At 45.7% G+C, this 20,129-nt stretch overlaps 1 protein-coding gene across 3 annotated transcripts in view; it reads right to left on the bottom strand.

The window, feature by feature from the left end:
* ASTN2 (astrotactin 2) overlaps positions 1-20,129 on the bottom strand; it is a gene marked incomplete at both ends in the record, with an annotated part of 911,329 nt that overhangs the window by 36,156 nt on the left and 855,044 nt on the right. For all 3 annotated transcript variants that reach the window (XM_082657265.1, XM_082657266.1, XM_082657267.1), the window contains one exon: positions 17,361-17,502. In XM_082657265.1, coding sequence (XP_082513391.1) covers positions 17,361-17,502 — 142 coding nt within the window. The remainder of the gene's footprint in view (positions 1-17,360; positions 17,503-20,129) is intronic.

Genomic DNA, 20,129 nt, shown 5'->3' with positions numbered 1-20,129 from the left:
TACTCACCCTCTCTCATCCTGTTCATCAGAGACTGCAGATTTCAACCACCCTTCTTTCTTCCAATTCTGGTCTATACCAGACCTCACTGCTTCTCCCCCAGGCCTTGGGAACAGCTTCCTTATTCATTTCCAACAGTTCTTTCCCACCTCCCCCCTACTGCCAGTATATTAGCCAGAGTGCTCTTCCTAAAATGCAAATCTGACAATGTCTTCTGAGCAGCTTAAAACCCTTAACGGTTCCCCTTCCCCTCAAGATAAAGTCTATACTCCTTAGCCTGGAGATAACGTCCCTTTAGGATTTGAGTCTTATCAACCTCTTCAACTTCATCACCCAGATTTGCCCCATTGCCTCATGGTGACTTGAGTAGGGTTTGTAAATTGCTAAGTTGCTTTGTTCTTCAGTAACTTTGTACATATGATTTCCTCTCCCCGGAAAACCATTGTCCCTTCTATCTTCACCTTACTGATCCTGTTCATCCTTTAACACTCAACTAAAATGTCACTCTTTCTGGCCAACTTTCACTGGAATAGGAGGCACTCTCCCCTCTGAGCTCTCATACCATATGCCACATTTTATCGGGAGCTCTAAGGTGGCAGGGACGATTGTGTTCATCTCTGGGTCTTCAGGATATAGTACACAGCCCCACAGAGAAGCAGATACTCTGAAACAAATGGAATGAATGAACACCAGTGCTGATAGGGAGGATGCTACATTTGAATGTGCCCATAGAGAGTAAGTGTACATCGTCTAAGAAAGGCTACAGGAGGTCATTCCTGGCTGTCAAAAACTTCCTTGTCCTCCATCTTTTTTCCATAGGTCATCATTTGCATGATGTTGTAGAACCACTTCACCAGTTTTAATTGGCTTGTGGTATGGTAGGCTCCTCCCAGTAGAACAGGGAGCTCTTTAGGGCTGACACTATGTCTCATTCCTCTATGTGTCCCTTATACGGCTTCACAGAAGGGAATACAGTGCAGAGGTTCAGAGCATGGGCTCTGAGGTCAGAAAAGACCTGCTTTCAAATACCGGTTCTGCCATTTACTCTCTCAGTGACTTTGCCCAATTTATCGAACCTCTGTGAGCCTTTATTTCTTTATCTCTAAAGTGAGGGGAAAAAAGTGTCTGTCTCTTAAGATTATAGCTATGATTAAATGTAATATTACATGTATTCAATTTTCTATCCAATAACCATTTACTGAGTGCCTTCTGCATGTGTGCATTTGAGTATATGGAGACAAACAAAACAGACACCGTCTTTACCTCCATAGACTGCCAAGTCTAGTACGGGACAGACGTTAACACACATGAATGCATGTCATTGCAAAGTTTAATAATTGCAATAAAGGAAAGGGATAGGGAACCTAGCTGAGATTACAGGTTCTTGGGATGCCATTCTGAGGAAGCAACATTTAGGCTGAGAACTGAATAAGAGGTGTAGCACGTACCCAGGCCCTGTGATGGGTGAGAGCGCAAGATCTGGTGTGCACCGGCTCATTAAATGCTAATGTGACTTCTGGGGAGGCTGGGTTAGTTAATGGTTAGGAACTTGGGCTCTGGAGCCAACCTGACTGAATTTAAATCCTGGCTGTGCTACTGACTAGTGCATGACTTTAGCAAATTTCTTAACTTTTCTGGGCTTTGGTTTCCTCATCTCTAAGAATGGGAATAACAAAACACTGGCCTCATTGGATTATTGAGAGGATTGGATAAGTTAATTTGTGTAAAGCATTTAGAACAGTGCCTGACATATTGAAGGCACTCTAAGTAATAACCACGTGTATCATTGATTTGTTCATTTTTCCACTGAAGTATTTATATGGATAGTATTATGAAGGAGGAGGCAAAAGTCTTGCCTGAACAAGACATAATGAGGCTAGGAACTGAGAAAAATAATGGGAAATAATGGGAGGCTGTCTAATAAAATACCAGGAACTCAATTTGCTTCTCTATAAATGGTATAATCCTCGCCTCTAGAGTCAGCACATGTCATGGTGCCAATGGCACTCCTGAGACAACTCCAAAGGACTTCCTTTGGCTGGCCATTGGTTGTCTGGATTTGGACAAGGTTACTGGGAGTCCTGGGAGAAAGTATAACTCCATGACATCGTATTATTTTAAAAATTAACAGGATTATGGCAAGAACAAACAAAAAACTCCAGGGATTACCACTGCTTTTTTTTAAAGATGCTTCCGTGGATTTAATATCCCTCTCTAGAAGCCAGCAAAATTGTTGTTTATTTATCCTGTAGCTTCTGAGTGTCTTCCTTGCCCCTATGTGCTCTCTCTCCCTCTCCTCTCCCTGTTACAGGCCATGGATAGGATTAAGAAAGATCTATTTATGGTCTTCAGTTACTATACTATACATGTTGAAGGAGAGACTTCTGGGGGCAGGCCTGTCATAAGGGTGAGAGGAGCTGGATACAGTTTTGGGAGTCAGGCAGGCAGTTCACCCACCCATCAACCTCTCCACAAGTGAGGCAGCTCCCTGGGCCTTCCTTGCCTGTTTGAGTCTGTGAATGTTTCCCAGAAAGAAATAGTAACTTCTTCTTTTTCTGGCAGGGGCGCCTGATGAAAATCCCTGAAAACAGGGCCTCTCCCTCCCCTTCATGCTGGCCTCACACATGCTAATGCAAATGAGTCCTGACCCAGCCAGGGGTCTGCGGGAAGGCGGCCAGGAGCTTTAGAACAAACATGCAAAGAATGTTATTTCATTTTTGGCATCCTGGGGAAAGAGGGACAGTGAGAGGGAAGTTGGGCAGTAAGGGGGTGGAGTGAGAGAGAGAATGAATATGAATGCTCACCACAAGAGGACTAAAGCAGATGGAAAGAATGGGAGGAAATTGATAGGAATAAAGGGCCTACTAGGTGCCCAAATCTGACATATAGAATACATATATTTTCAATTCCACATGCACATTTTGAAGTCGAATATATTATTACCACTTTTTGGATGCAGGTAAAGGCTTGGTCTCAAAACTTAGGCATTTCTTCGTAGGCTACCCAACTACAAAATGGTAGAGTCAGGATTTGAACCCAGATTTTAAATTTTCAAATCCTGTGCCAAGTCTTCTCAGTGAGGCTTATGTCATTTGATAGATTCCCAAAGAAAACTGTGAACACGACAGTCTCACATCCTAGGACTCCCTTCATCCACTTACTCCTCTCATCCCCCCCTGCTGCCATCCTAATTCTAGATTCAGTATCTCTTACCACGGCCCCTAACTCTCCCTGCTCTAACCCACACTCCACAGATATCGTTCTAAAACCCAAACGTGGCCTCCTCACTGCTACTCAAAACGAATCAATGGTTCTTTCGTCTGCATTAACAAGGCCCTGTAAGGCCTGCCTCTCCAAGCTTTTATACTATGTATCTCAACTATCCTGAACTTTCTGCTGTTCTCTTATGTGCGCCTTTAATTCCCCACCTCCTTGTCTTTATTTTAGCTGTTCCCTCTGCTGGTGATGCAATAATGGCCCTAAATCTAAATGGTCAATGCTATCCGCTCTTCCAGACCCAGCTCAATGCTATCCGGTCTTGCAGGGCCCCAAGGTACACTGACTATTAGAGACCACAGCCTCCTCAGAACGCCCATGCTTTATTATGAGGCAAATCACCCTCTATCCCAGGATGATTAGCTCCTTACAAGTTTGTTCCCAACACTGGGCAAAACTCCTTCGGTCTAAGCCATAAATTTTCAAATTTCAGCTGCACCACTGTCTGTGAGAGAAATGCGAAGGAATATCGACGTGTGGACTCTGGAGCCAGATATCTTGTGTTAGACTCATGGTTCTGCCATCTACTAATTAAGTGACCTTGAACGAGTCATTTAGTCCTTCTGTCTTAGCTTCCTTACACATAAAGTGGGGATATTAGAGCACCTACCTTAGAAAGTACCGTATTGTGAAGGTTCAGAGAGCTAGTGGACATAAAGACCTTGGCACGTTGCGTAGAGGTAGTAAGAGCTTGATAAATGGTTGATGACAATAGTGATCGGTAGGTAGTGGTCGTGGCGTTGCTATGTATGTCCTTGGCTAATAGCTGCAGATGTTTACAGGAAGGCCTGACTCCATCCATTCAACCCGCTATACCTCTTCCTGACCTTTGGTGTTTTCTAAATTGAGTACCTACTAAATCCCAGGCCATATGTTAGGGATTCACAGACTCTTAAACGTGGTTTCTAAAACCTGTTCTACTCTTGGATTGCTGACAATCTTATTTCTCTATGATTGTGAGAACTACATTAGGGATGGGCTCAAGGAACAGTAGAAGGAAAAAAAAAAAAAAGAGAGAGAGAAGGCATCTCTTGTTATGTCAAATGTTTGGGCAAAATGATACCAAAATTGCCACATCATGTCCAGAGGGCTCCTGGAAGATGCTCAGAGAGAACAGAGATATGTAAGCAACCTCACAGAGGGCAGGACAATTAGCCAATCATGATTCTCTTTCATGGTCATCCCTGATGAAGTCCTACTAAAGAAATGTCTTGTATGTACTTGATATTAAGCACCTACTGTGTGCTGGGCCTGCTATGCCTGGGAGCTTTGCATGTGTTAACTACTCTATATTTGTATCACAGCAAAACTCTAATGTAGGGAGTACCAATACGCTCACCTTACAGATGTGGAAATTGAGACCCAGGAAAATAAGTATGTTGTACAGCCAGAAAGTGACTGAGATTTGAATTGACACTAGGACAGTCTAACTTAAAATCCTAGACTCTTAGCCTCTCAGATGCCCAAGATGATAGGGGGGGCGTGTGTGCTCGGGTCTAGGACCAGAGAGCAGCAGCTGGTCTATAGTGGAATCTAGAGCCCTGGTCCAGCCCAGCTCTGATGTTGGTTCTCTGAGTGACCAAGGGCAGGCCCTTGCCCTCCCTGAACTTCAGTTTCTTCTATAAAGAGAGAAGGATCAGGTCCATGATGTCTGAGTCCTCCAGCTCTATTGTGCTGTGATTCAAATGTGAAAGCAGAATGGGGTTGTTGGTACATGGGGGAATCTGTCCTTGGGGGAAAGGAGAATAAAGCAAAAGGAAAAATGCCAGAAATCTGGATTCTGTCTTGCCTCTGAGTTTCTGCACATCATTCATGGTGATCTCCTGTAGTCTGTTAACACCTTTCCAGTGATGACCTCAAGGCTGCTCATAGCAACAGCCTCCTTCACAGATGGAGGTGGGAGTTTAGAAGTGGGTGGGTGGCGGGGGGAGGCCCTCAGCATGTGGTGTTGGACCCACAGCCAAGATAATGGGAGCAGGGAGAGGCCTGGCTTTGAGTGTGGGTCCATTCCTATTTCAGGAGTTCCTAGAGTCCTAAAAGGTCAGAGAAGGAAGGGACTTTGCCATCCAGTCTTCTCATTGTGATGAGGAAGAAACTGAGGTTCAGAAAGAGGAAGCTCTTTGCCCAAGGCCCCTGGTTGATGGGCAGTATAGCTGGGCACAGAGCCGAGTGTGGCTTGTGACCCCATCCTGGGAATTCCTCTCCACGCTGAGATGTCCCTGTGCTTTCCCCCTACCAAAGCACCCCCGAGGTAAAAGGTAGGGAGTCAAGGCCTGCTGGCAAGAGCCGTGGATTGAGTGTCAGGACCCCTGTGTGCTAATCCTGGTTCTGCTTTCACTGTGAAGCCTATGGGTCTCTCTGGGCCTCGGCTCCCTTATCTATATACTGAGAGAGTTAACTTAGAGATTTTAAATTAATAACCTGCAAGCTAATTGTGACCTACAAAATTGGTTTATATGACCAGTATTAAATTGGTTTCCAGCAAGTACTAATTAAGAGATTTCATTTAAGCCGAGGTTTATGGCTGACGTTCTCACAGAGTAATGGTTAGCTGGAGCTAAGGATTCTCTGCTCCATTTCTAGTTTACCACTGTCCCCACTGCTCCCTGTCATCGAGCATCTGGTCACACTGACCCATTCATGTCACTTGCCAGTTCCTCCTTATAAAGCCCTGCCGAGGGTTTGTTCCCTCTCCCTCAGCTTCCTGCTCCCCAAGCATGGGGCTTACCCCCCCCTGAGATTACCAGCCCACCGAAGGCCAGCCCTGGAACGTTTCTTGACAGTGACCTGAAATTTGCCTTCCTCGCAGCCATTCACCTCATCCTGTTCCCCAGGGTCAGAGTGAGCACATCTGTGCCTCTGATACCTGTGTGGCTCTACAGAGGGCTGAAGACGGTGGGCCATCCTCCCGGGTCCTCTCTTCACTTGAACAAACCGTCCAGGCCCCTGAAATGTTCTCCAGGGGCATCATTTCTAGGGCCCCTGCTGACCTGCTTCCTCTCCTCTGGACGTTGTTTAGATGTTTAGTCTTCCCCTTGCAAGCCAACTCTCCTTGCAGCCGTGAGGCTTGTTCATACCATCCTCCACTGAATCTTTGCCACGCTGCCCTTGGGGCTCCAACACGGCTGGCGAGGCCCTCACCTGCTCAGTAGCCCCAGCTCTCTTACCTCCCCTTGCCCTCCTAACTCCAGATCTACTCTCTGCCTCATCATGCTGTCTCTCAGTTTCCAGGTTTCTCATAATCTATCCTCTGCCTGAAACCCCTGTATTAGTTTCCTGTAGCTGCCATAACATATTACCACAGACATAGTGGCTTAAAACAACAGAAACATATTATCTCACAGTTCTGGAGGCCAGGAGTCTGAAATCAAGGTGTCGGCAGGGCCAGACTCCCCCTGGGGGCTCTTGGGAAGGATCCTTCCTTGCCTTTTCTGGCTTCTGAGGGCCCCAGGTGTTCTTTGACTTGTGGTAACATAACTCTAATCCCCACCTTTATCTTCACGTGGCCTTCTTCTGTGTGTCTTTTCCTCTTAGAGTGACACCAGCCACTATATTATATTGGACTTAGGAACCAACCTAGTTACAGTGAAATCTCATCTTGATCCTTAGTTCATTACATTTTCAAAGACTCTATTTCCAAGTAAGGTCACATTCTGAGGTTTCAGGTAGTCATGAATTCTGGGGGGATGCTATTCAACCCAGGGCAACACCTCCTCTTACTTCTGCAGGAAGACTTCACAGCAGGTCTGCAAAATGGCCCTGCACTAGACTCGTCTGGGTTAGCGAGCCTTCCTTGATATTTCCACAGCCCCCAGTCTTTCCCATCAGAGCATGACGTGAAGCATCATCGAGCTAGTCTCCTCTGCCTCCCCACCATGACTCTGAGCTCCATGAGGGCAGAGACTGTTTGGCTTGGTTAGTTCTGAATCCCAGGTGACTAGCTTAGTATAAGGCACATTGTGGATACCCAACATATATGTCCTTTTCCTGAGTGCTCAGCACAGACACCAGTTGTTAAGAAGAGGAAAAGCTGTTTCCAGATGTTTCCAGAACTGAGCTGAGCCCATGCTGCTCTACTTCTACCCAGCACATGCCCTACGCAGGGCACCACTCACTGGATCCCCAATGTGTGAGGACCTCGCCTTTACTTGCACCAAATGGCCTCACTGTCTCTCAACTCAACGCAGCCTATTCTCCACACCCCAGTGAGGGTTGTCACCAAAAACACAGGTGTAAATACAGCCTGGGCCTGCTCAACAGCTTTTCTTGGTTCCCCACTGCCTGCAGGACCAAGTTCAGCTCCTATGCCTGGCATTCAAGGCCTAGTTCCCCAGCACGGCCTCAGGTCCCATCTCTCCACCCTCCACGAGTTTGCACAAGCAGCCTGTGCCCTGTCCCTCTAGAAGCCTGGCTGGCGTCCCATTCCTGGATGAAATCCTGATGCAGCTTGAGGAAAGAACAGCCTGCCTGAGAGTCCCCAGCAGGTTTTAGGAGCCTCGCTGTCTGTCGGCTGAAAAACAGCGTTATTTTTCCTCTACGAGTCTCTCTTGGCTTGGGACTCACGGCTGTATTTGCTTCTGGCTTGAGGACAGCTCTTTCCCTCTCTGGGGCCCCAACTGAACAGTTTGGAGAGGTTAGTGTGACCTGACGCTAGATGGAATTGAGTCTTGAGTAGCTAGGCTGCCCCTCCTCACCCCACCCCCTGACCAATAGGACAGGGCACCACAGCCAGAGAAAGTTCACATTCCATCTGGGTTATGGGACATCAGAGGTGCCCGGCCCCTGCTGAGTTCTGGGACCCTTGGCCACACCCAACTGGCTGTTCACCCCAGTGTCATATAATAGGTCCAGACCTTTGTTCCTAGGCTGTGGTAGGAGGGGTGGAGCGGGTAGATAACGCACAGGAACATGGAAGAAGAGAGATCATGGGACCAAGCAAGAGAGACTAAGGAGTGCTAAGAAAAGGAGAAAGAGGCAGGATGTACAGATACAGAGAGAGCGAGTATAAGAGAAGGAGACACCGACACAAAGACTGAGACAGACAGACAGACGAGAAGTCAGAGTGCTGAGAGAGAGGCAGCATCCCTGCCCGGAGCAGAGAGAGCAAGGATGGGACGGGAAGAAAGAGAGGGAAAGAGGAGTCAGAAACAACCAGAAATGGACAAAAAGGGGCGGCGGGGGTGGGGGGAGAGGAGAGATGTTAGAAAAACAGGAGAGGACTCAGGGAGAGAGGAAGGGGGGGGGGGAGAAGAGGAAGGAAGGAAGGGAGGGAGAGAGGGTTGAAGAGAAAAAAAGGACTGAGAGAGTTTCACAGTGGGGAGAAAAAGCCAGTAAAGAGCAAGGCAGGAATTGTCAGGCCCGTCCTGGCTTCTTTCCCTTCTGTGTCCTGGATCAACCTTGGGCCTCAGCCTCAGCTCTCAGAGGCTACAGCCCAGGCCCCGGTCAGCATGGAAGGCTTCCTCTGTGCATATCTCCTTCCTCCCAGGAGCTGAAAGTCCCCTGAGAAGCTGGCCCGGTCACGCTGGAACTTGGCTCAAGAGGCCCACTGCATAGACAGGGTCACTGAAGCTGGAAGAGGGAAGAAGCATGGAGCCTTAAGCTGAATGAAACTCTTCCGCCCGGACTCCAACCCTTCCCTCTCTGATCGCCAGGGCTTGGAGTCCAAATCCTTGCCTCCATTACCTCCTGAGATACACAGCCTCCGAATTCACCTGAATTCATGAAACATTCTTTGGGTTGGCCCCATTCGATCCCTCTTCTACAAAGGGAGAAACGCAGGCCTCCAAAATGGAAACTCCTTGTCCAAGGCTTCATAGCTGCTTAGGGCCAGACGCAGGATGACCCTCCAGTCTCTCGCCTCCCTTCATCTGGGCAAGCATTCATAAACGCCAGACCTGAAGGGCTCCTGATGACTTTCATGCTTTTTCCAGTAAATTCTGTGCTGATTCTTGGCACAAAGAGAGGAAATGAAGAGGGTAGGGTAGGAATGTAAATAAAAGGAAACTTTGGGATTCCATCTAATATGTAATTATAGTATCCATGGCGGTGGCCCTGGCTGCTTCTTCGATGTGCTGCCCTGGATGTGCCCGGGCAGGGGGTGGGGGGGTTCCTGGAGGTGATGGGGGGCCCAGCAATGCTCCATCCAAGGTGTCAAGCCCCCTGGGCTTCTGGAATCTTATTTTGGGGCAGGGAGCCTGGACTTGTTTGCAGAAACACATGGCAGCCTGGGGATGTTGGGAAACAACCCAGCAGATGAGAGCTGGAGATACTGGGCATCTCAAGAATGGCATTGGGAGTACATTCCTAGGAAGAGCAGGGGTCCTTGTGCAGACTCAGGGCTCAACTGTTTACGTGGCATCACCAGGGTTGCAGAGGCAGGGAGAAGTCTGGAGTTCAGTGGGAGTCGTGTAGCTTTTGGTGTCAGGATTCAAAATCTGTTTTCCATAGTGTTTCCAGCTCATCTGAGTATGGATCTCTGCACAAAAGATCCCTTTAAACAGCTTCCACTCCTGAACCTTGCTACTTCGACATGTCCAATTCTTCTCATAAACTAGTGTGGTAATTTCAAGTTCAAGCTCTGGAAATAAATTGGCTGAATTCAAATTGTATCTTCTCCATTTACGAGCCTTGAGGCTCTGGTCAACTTATCTAACCTCTCTGTGCCTTTACAGCCTAATCTGTTGGACAAGAATAACAGTCACTGCCTTAGAGAGTTGTTTTCAGGATTAAATTAGGTAAGATTTAAGATAGGTAGATAGATGGATAGATAGGTAGATAGATAGATACAGAGACATAGAAACCTAGAGATAGATGTAGAGATATGGTACCAGACCACAGCCGGACACACAGTGGCTGTCTCCTGAATATTTGGTGAGAAAGTGAGTTAGAGATGGTGAGTGAGTGAAGGGGAGAAGTCAGTATCTCCAGATTTCTGCATTGACTTCGAAATTTGTTCAAATCATTCAACAACGATTTACTGGATTCTTTACTGGCATCAGACACTGTTCTAGGCACCAGGAATACAGGATGACAAAGGCCGACATAGACCCTGCTCTATGCAGCTGACGGTCTGGTGTGAAAAGACAGACAACAAACCAATAAATTAGATACTGAATCACTACAGCTTTAGTAAGTGCCATGGCTTTATGCGTCTGTGTGTATAGCAGGTGTTATCTGTTGTAGATAATGTGGTCAAAGAAGGGCTTTCTAAGGAAATGACATTTAATCCTAGACCTGAAGGAGAGTAAGGTACTGATCATGGGAAGAGCCAGGAGAAGGCTATCCTGGGGAAAGAACAGTAGAAGCAAAGACCTTATGGAAGGTACATTCTAATACATTCTAGCAAGTGTGCCTAGGGAGTGATGAATAAAGGAATCAGTGCCAGATGAAGGATTAACTTGCTCTCCCCACTGGAATGCTGAGAACACAGTGGCCAACAGTGGCAACCCCAGGCACGAAGCTTAGGTAAAGTATATAATCACAAAGAGTAATAACAGTGGTTATCCTTCCCCCTCTCATCATTTATTAAGTACTGACAATGAGCTAGACACTCTCTTGTGCTCTTTACATGTTTCAGTTCATCGAATCCTCACAATCCTATGAAATAGGTCCTGTCATGATTCCATTTTAAAGACGACAAAATTGAAACTCAGAGAGATTAAGAAATTTGCCCAAGGCCACACAGTGCAGGTATTGGAGCCAAGGTAAAAACTCACCTGTCTGATTTCAAAGGCCTAACTTAAAAATATGTATATTGTGGTGGGGTGTGGGAAGGGATGTGGATTCAAAATATCTATTGCCCGTCCCTTGGCTGCTTTTTTTGACAGAGTGATCATAACGTTTCACGTTCACACAATCTTAGGACAAATTCAAAGCACTTTCTCATATACTATCGAGTTTAATCTTTGCAAAAACTTGGGGAGGTATAATTAATTATCTCCATTTCATGGATGAATTAATAAGCTCCATTTTACAGATGAGAAAGATGAGGTGTGAAGTACCTTTCCTGAGGATCAGGGTCTTCTTGTCCCCAAAGTTCTTTCCATTGCAAACATTTGCTTGCAGTTAGAAGGCCCTCTTCCACTATTCTTACCAGGTACTTCTGACAACTCCCCATGTGTGAGTGGACACGGGCAGGGACAGCATGTGGGGGAAGGGAAGGGTGGGTCAGCTTGGGTATGACTCTCAGCTCTATCTCTTTTTATCATGTGACTTTGGGCAAAATGTTTACTTCTTTAAGTCTCAGTTTTTCCCTCTGTGAAATGAAACATGATGATGATGATGATACCAGTTCCACAGGGTTATGGCGAGGATGAAATGAGAGAGCATGTGTAACATCCTTAAAGCACTGTTCCTGACACATAGTGAGTGCTCAATAAACTATTATCATCATTACACTCCTGGTATCCAGGAAGTACTGGGGACACTGAGAATCAGGACACCGGTCTGGAGTCTCGATCTCTACCTCAGCGTGCAAGTCACAGAGCTCACTGAGTTTAACTTTTCCATTTCACAGATGAGAACATCAAGGCCCGAGTAGCAGGAGGAATTGGGCCCAGGTCTCGCTTGGAACAAGCGTGGGAACTGCTGTCTGACTCCTGACCTCAGGCTCTTCCCTCCTCCAGGGCCCTGGTGTTCCTTTTACTCCTCTCCTCCAACTCCAGCCACCCCTGATAAGAAGGAACATTTCCCCTGAGCCTCTGGTCCCACCGTGGATGTTGGCACGTGGTTGCAGGACGCAGGCTCCCTTGGCATTCCTTTCACAGAGCTGAGGCCAAGGAGGTGAGGGCAGGCCTGGAGCAAGCCTCTGCATGTGTGGGAATGAGCTCCCACCCCAGGAATTAGGCCTGGCTGCTGCTGTGTGTTTGCGCAGGACACTTTGGCAGTCATCCACGATCAGAGAAAGCAAGGCAGCCAAGACAAGACAGAGGCTAATTACCTTGGACAATAGGAAATTGGGGAGTGGCGACAAAAAGGGTGTCTAGGCCTCCAGCCAGGCAAGGGCAGGGATGGCGAGTGCCCAGCCTGGGCGGACCCTCCCACCTTGAGTGAAGATTCCTGCTCGGGGTTACCCTCGGACTCCAGCAACCCAAAGGCGCAAGAGCTGGTCACACTGTCAGAACGTCTGGGGACCCTCTCCCTCTGCTGCTCTTTGTTTATTTTCATTCAAAACTAAAACAAATGAAACAAACAAGGACATTCAATTTAAACAGGCCCAAGTGCTGATGTTTCTGTTTTGTTACACCAGGGTGAGCTTAGGACGAGAGAATCAGCCTTGACTCTCACTCCTCCAATTGGTCTCAACTCTGCGGTGCTGTGTAAAATTACATGGATAGAGGGGCTGCAGAAGCAATTTGCCTTCCTAGGTGGGGTGCAGAGAGGGAGTGGGGATAAAGAGGGGCCTGATTCAGAGAGAGAGAAGGAGGAACCAAAACTCAAATAAGAAACAGGACAGAGAAACAGAAATTCAGAGATTAACAGATAGAAAGGCAAAAAAGGAATGATTGGAGAATGGCAGACAGACAAAGACAGTGAGCTATGCAGAGAGTACTCACACGAGAGAGGGAATAAAAGGAAAGGGGAGGGCTTCCCTGGTGGCGCAGTGGTTGAGAGTCCGCCTGCCGATGCAGGGGACACGGGTTCGTGCCCCGGTCCGGGAAGATCCCACATGCCACGGAGCGGCTGGGCCCGTGAGCCATGGCCGCTGAGCCTGCGCGTCCAGAGCCTGTGCTCCACAACAGGAGAGGCCACAACAGTGAGAGGCCCGCGTACCGCAAAAAAAAAAAAGGAAAGGGGAGACGGACAGAGATGCAGAGAGGTATGGTAGGGTAAAACAAAGGTGAAGTTGTAAGAGCAAGAGACCCGGAGGAGAAGAGAGAGAATGAGAAAAAAGTCCCACGGCAGAAGTATGCATTCCCAGAACTCTCAAGCTCGGGTGGATCTAATGCATCTTCATTTTGAAGATCCTGAACTTGTGAAACAAGGAGAGGATGTGAACATTCTGCCCAAGGTCCCAGAGGCAGAAGTGGCAGTAGTGGGATGTGAACCCAGACTTCCTGCCTGAGAGAGTGCGCCTCCATGCCTGTGTCACCTGAATCCTTCCATCACACCTTCTGGCAGCATGGATGGAAGGTTTGGTGCCCAGCTGTGCTTAATTAAAACTCAGGGGTCTGGACCATGCTCTCTTTTCATCCTATTTCTCCCCAAATGATGCCGGGTACTCATTCTTTTCAGGGCTAGTGGGACCCCAACCTGCCTCATAGAGAATAGCTCTTCTGGGATTGTCCTTGGAAAAAAGAGACACTGAAAACCATCAACTGAGTCAAGGAGAATGAAACAGGAAGAAGCAAAAGTAACCAACATTTCCTGCAGACCTCCCGTATGCCATGCAATCTGAAAAACCCTGTTCGTGGAGTTTCTTACTTAATGCTCTTCCCTATAACTCTACGAGAATGGAAAGATTATCAGCCCCCTTTCCCAGTGGGAGAAACTGCTGCATAGAGCAGTGAAAAAATGACTTGACCCAGGGCAGGTCGTGACCACTCAGCAGAATCAGGATTTGCACCCAGCTCCGCTTGTCTCCAAAGCCTGCGCTCTTTCCACTGCCACACATGGCCTTTTTGGCCCAAGAAGAAGAAAACTAATTTTGGTAAGAAACAAGCAAGCAGAAAATGAAAACCCCCAAGAACTGACACTGGAACTATTTTAAAACTTGAGACCGAATCGGTCAGACTTCAGGGAAGGAGAGCCGCCAGTGGGATAAGAGACGAGTCCAAACAACACCCTGGCTCCTTGTCAGAGCGCCCAGATCCCAGGGCCATTAATAAAATCGATTTCAAAAATAAAATAAAGAAGTGTTCAGAGTTAGGGATGACAGGCTCATGACAAGCACATTTCCAGGACAGGAGAAGAAAGGATGTTCCTGCTTCACGAGGTGGGAAGGAGATGGGGGCCGGGTGTGTGTGTGTGTCTGTGTGTGTGTGTGTGTGTGTGTGTGTGTGTGTAAAGGATGGCGGCTGATTTGTCAGCTCTAAGTGTTAATTGCTTTCGGGGTTCCATAAAACATTTCACTGCTTTCTACATAATGGGCCTGTAGGCTTCCAGCCTGGCTAACGCCAAGTCCCCACAGTGTCACCCAGAGACAGGGTTACTACTTGTGTCTCAGCAGATAGGAATCACCTGCCAGGGCTCGGTCCCTCTCTGCTAGATGCTGTCTCTCCCAGCAGCTGGAGAATGGAGGCGGAGGGAGTTGAAATTAATTATTACTACAGCAAGGGCAACAAGAGCAACGATGGTAACAGCTAACACTTCTCACTCTCCTGCTGGGGGCTTGTGACAAAGTGAAGAACTTCTGTGCATTACGAGCTCATCAAACCTCTTGGGGTCCCAGTGAGCCAGACACCGTATTACTTACATCTTCACGAAGGAGGAAGCGGAGGCTGGAAGGTTGAGCAGCTCACTCAGTGCCAAGCTGAGAAAGCACAGGGTGGAGATCTGAACCCAGCTCTGTACGCCTCCAGTGCAGTCTATGCCCTCAGTGAGCGACAGAAGATCCAGAAACCAGCCATAAGCAGTCTTGCAAAAATGCTGTTTTCTGCACACGATCATAGTCTTTAGGGTTGGAGCGGATCATACAGCCCATAATCTAGTCACATACTCGTGTTTCATAGATGCAGTGACCCTAAAGCCCAAGGGGTTGGTGTCAGAGCTTACTGAGAGGCTACAGACTCGCGCTCCCAAGATCTAAATACCAAATCATTACTGAAGGCCTGAGGTAAATGCTATCGCCTCTGTGAAGTTTGCACACATGTCCCACTGGAAGACACCTGATAGCATGTTGTACTTTTGGGATTTCATCCCTACAGCTCTCACCGTCCCCAACTGAGTTTGCCCTTCTGAATGAAATAAAACCTGGGCCCTAACATCTATGAGATAGATAGTCAGTGGCAAAGCCAGAGTCAGAAGCCCTGGTTTCCATCTTACGGTGATATTCCTGAGTTTGGTACGTGAACGCACTGGGTGTTACCAATGAGCCTCAATATGTCACATGTTCAAAAGAGCCCCGTGGTCTTCAGAAAAGTCATGGTCTTCCAGAGGAAGTGGGGATAGGATGTGTTTTGGAGGGGAGGGAGATTTGCAGATGGTGAAGGGGCTAATATTTACTAAGCACATACTTAGATACTATGCTAGGTTGCTCCTGGTTTAATTCTCATGCAACTCTGCAACCTGGGTTTTATTATTTCTCTTTTACGGAGGCTCATAGAGGTAAAGCGACTTACCTAAGGCTACACAACTAAATATGTCATAGCCAGATTTGAATCCACATTCTGTGGTCTTCCATACTACCATTAAGTTCTAAGTTACCTGAGGGTAGAAACTTTGTCTTAGGCACGTTTATACTTGCATTCTAGCACAGTACCAAGACACAGGAAATCTTCAGACAATGTCTGCTGAATAAGTAAATGAGTTACAAATGAGTAAATAAAAATGTGAATGAATGAAAGAATTGATGAATAAACAAGTGAATGAATGATGGAGTATAAGAGTGAATAAACAGATGAATGGGATGGATGGATGGATGGATGGAGAGATGGATAAATGGTTGGATAGATGGATGGATAAGTGAATGAATCAATGAATAAAAGAAAAAAATTAATGAGTTGAATAATTAATTGGTCAACAATGCCTACCTTATACCCTGAGAAAACCATCATTCAAAAAGAGTCATGTACCACAATGTTCACTGCAGCTCTATTTACAATAGCCAGGAGATGGAAGCAACCTAAGTGTCCATCAACAGATGAATGGATAAAGAAGATGTAGCACATATATACAATGGCATATTACTCAGCCATAAAAAGAAACAAAATTGAGTTCTTTGTAGTGAGGTAGATGGACCTAGAGTCTGTCATAGAGAGTGAAGTAAGTCAGAAAGAGAAAAACAAATACCGTGTGCTAACACATATATATGGAATCGAAAAAAAAAAATGGTTCTGAAGAACCCAGGGGCAGGACAGGAATAAAGACGCAGACATAGAGATGGACTTGAGGACACAGGGAGGGGGAAGGGTAAGCTGGGACGAAGTGAGAGAGTGGCATGGACATATACACACTACCAAATGTAAAATCGATAGCTAGTGGGAAGCAGCCTCGTAGCACAGGGAGATCAGCTCGGTGCTTTGTGTCCACCTAGGGGTGGGATAGGGAGGGTGGGAGGGACGGAGACACAAGAGGGAGGATATATGGGGATATATGTACATGTATAGCTGATTCACTTTGTTATACAGCAGAAACTAACACACCATTGTAAAGCAATTATACTTCAGCGAAGATGTTAAAAAGAAAAAAAAAAACAATGCCCACCTTGTCAACAACTGCAGCTTTCTAGATTAGTAAGGGAGGCGGCCTATGGTTTCATAATTAGAGAATGAAGAGAGCTGGTTGCTAGAACTGTATGTTATAGCTTATGATGGTTGCATCCGAATGTGGCAACACTCACTGAGTTGGGAAACAGAGAAAAAATGACTCCGTTTTCCCTCTGAGATGAACAGATGAGTCTCAGAATGACTTCCTTTGCATCTCCAGAAATTTGGATGCAATGACTCTAATCTACTCTGTGAAAGCGTGATGATGACACTATTACTAAGGGACTGGATGAATCTACTAATAAAAAAAATTATATGTATATATACTACATATACGTATACACTTCTGATATGCTAATCTAACATTTTTCAGAGGAAATATCACGGAATTGAGAAAAGAACACCAGGCAGGGACTCCTGTCACAGCCTTCCTTGCTAACTTGCCACTTTCCCTCTTTGGGCTGCAGATTCTTCATCAGTAGGAGGGACGGTTTTAAGTTACTGGCCTCCCTGGACCCTTTATCACTAACCTTGTATGATTCTGTGACTCACTGTGGCCATACTTCTCCAATGGACACTTCTAAGCCTTAGCATATTAAGGTGCACATACAGACTGGCCTATAAAACATTAGGCTGGTCTGGACAGATGACTCGTGCCTTGCCTTCCAGACTTACAATTGTCCTGTCTGCTTCACGCTCCCCACACACAAAGTATGTCTTACTTGTAGAGACCGTCGGGCTCCAGACACTTGAAGATGACGGAGTAGATACTGACTTCAGGGACCTCTCCATGGCTTCGACCAGCTGCTACACAAGATGTACCCAGGCCAGAGAGTAAGTCATCGGCAAAACTCAGGAATTCTCCTGGAGGGAGACAAAGAAAGATGAGCTCCCCAGCTCAGGCCTTGGTGAGCAGACATTCCTGCTATTGTCCAAACCCATCAAATGTCTGGATACCATTATTAAGAGGATTAATGGACAGAACAAGCACAGGATATGAAAATGACACAGATCAGTGTCTACTCCTGATGATTCGTTTTTAAATTTATGCCTGAATTTTCTCAACTGTGAAGTGGAGATACTAATACCTACCTTGATAAGATTGTAGCAAAGCTCAAATGAGGTAAATTATTGTGTAATAAAAATGCATGAAAATGCAACAGGAGGACAGCGCTTTCTGTCTAGAATAACTATTCTGGCCTTGTCACTGCCACTAACTTCCTCTTAACTCCTTAAGCAAGCCTCCTTGGAATTGCTGGTTCCTTCCTTGTACAATGAAGGAGTTGGACTAAGGATATAAAATAGGTCTCATGTCATACAGTCACTCTTACGCACTGGTACTGGATTCATGGAGTGTCATGTTGAGATGGATGGAGACTGGTCTGGCTAAGGGGGAAAGAGTTCTATGACTGATTAGTGATGAAGGTCATGAGATAGGAAGGGACAATAGAAGAGAAAGTGCCCCGAACCCCATGATTTCTAAAAGTCAGTCTAGCCATTGGATTTTAGGGGGCTGCTGAAGTTTACTAGAAATAGGGCTCATAAAGAAGACGAGATGAAGACTAGAAAGAATAACTGAACATCTGGGATCTTGGGATCTAGTCTTAGCTTTGTGAAGAATTTGCTGTATAGCTTTGGAGAACTAAATTCCCATCTCTGTACTCTAGTTTCCTCCTCTGTAGAGTGAAGGTGCTAGAGTCACTGTCAGGATTTCCGAAAAAATAAAATAACATAGATGTGCACAAAGATTAAGTTATGAGGATAAACATTGTGGTACTATTTAAACTAGCAGGAATTTTAAAACAACTAAGTGTTCAATGATATCAAAACAGTAATATCAATTATAGTTCAATGATGCAATGGAATATTTTATAGCCATTAAAATAATATTGTGGAAAAATACGAAGTTATTTGAAAGGATATTCATGGCATAGTAAGTTTAAAAAGATAGGTTACACTATTACAGAATAATTTTTGGTGGACATTTTATACATTTATCTATCTAGAAAAAGAAGGAATAAAATATAGTAAATGAATAACAGTGGCTTTGTCTGGAAAGTTAGATAATGGGTATTTTTTTCTCTCTTATTTTTGCTTATCTCTCGTTTTAAAATTATCTACAAGGAACATGTATTGCTTTTGTAACAAGAAAAAAAAATCAATAAAAATTACTTAAAAATAAAGTAAATGAGCCAGACTAAATGGCCTCTAAGTTCCTTTCCAGTTCTAAAACAGGATGATTTTAGAGGCACATGAGGTATCGTATACCACACGATATGAAAGGATATGAGGCCGCCTGACTGTTGATTTCTTGTTCTTCTTCATGCCTGATATGGAGGGCTTTGTAGTCTCTCCTCGCTTAGATTCTTGGTATAAACAAGAGGAGGACATCTGTTAACTATCTTCTCTCTACTTGGGATTAAGGACAATCCAACGTGATGGTACCATCATGAAACAATAACGTTGGCCGAGGGTCTGAGAAGACACGGTGCTTCTCTACCAGGGATCTGAGGGGACAGAATTTACAGATCACTTCCTTTTGGTCTCGTAAAGAAGAATTTCATCCTTCACTCACAAGTGAACCATGTGACACGTGTCTGACTGAACTGTCTAGATGGCCCTGGGATTCAGACGGACAACAGTTCTAAAACGTATTTGTCCCTATGGTCCAACAAAGCAGATCTGATGAGTAGTGTGTTTTGTTTTCTGCTTTTTACAAAGACAGTTCATAGATTCGATATGTAGATGCCAGAACAAGTGTCTGAATCAGGCTAATGTCAGGGACATACAAGTTCAGCTGCTATTGCCAGGGAGACTTGGGACTGAATTTGAGTTCTACCATTTATCACAGGTCCCTTAACTTCTCAAGTCTCAGTTTTCCTTTCTGTAGCAAGGGGTCAATGACTCTTTTATGGGTCTGGAATCTAGAAAGAAAGGCTGAGTCCAGGAAGAAAGTCTGTCTAGAACCAGAGGTTTTGCTATTAAAAAATGAAGAGGTAAATGTAACGCTTCTTTTATCTCAAATTTTGGCATCCCTATTTCTTCTATAGGTCTCTTATGTCCAGCTTCTTCCATAGTAAAATCATAAACCAACAATGTCTTCCAATAGGTATCAAAGCAGAATAATGTATGGGGTGAAAAATAAAGGAGAAAAAACATGGGCCTATTCACTGGATGGAGTGAGGGCTTTGTTTCTCTTGGTTTTTCACGATTCCGTGTCTGGCTGCTTGCACTTGTTTTCTTTGAGCTTGGATACATGTCTGTCTGCTTCTCCGTTTGTTTCCAGATAGCCATTGAAAGAGTTGGCCCTTCGTGAGGGAATTCAGTATGCCTGTGGCCTGTATTAATTAACTGTCTTCAAGCCAAAAGATGGTTGACATTCATTTTCAAATGGACATAGTTTTCCAGATATTTCCATGCATTTCAGAATAATTTAGACCAGGGATAAAAGCCCCATAAATACGTCTGGTCAGTAAGACCGGCACACAGTT

Source organism: Grampus griseus, assembly GCF_964374135.1.
Source record: "Grampus griseus genome assembly, chromosome: 6".
Lineage (NCBI taxonomy): Eukaryota > Metazoa > Chordata > Mammalia > Artiodactyla > Delphinidae > Grampus > Grampus griseus.
Note: the sequence above shows the minus strand (reverse complement) of the source record. Positions and strands in the feature narration are given on the sequence as shown.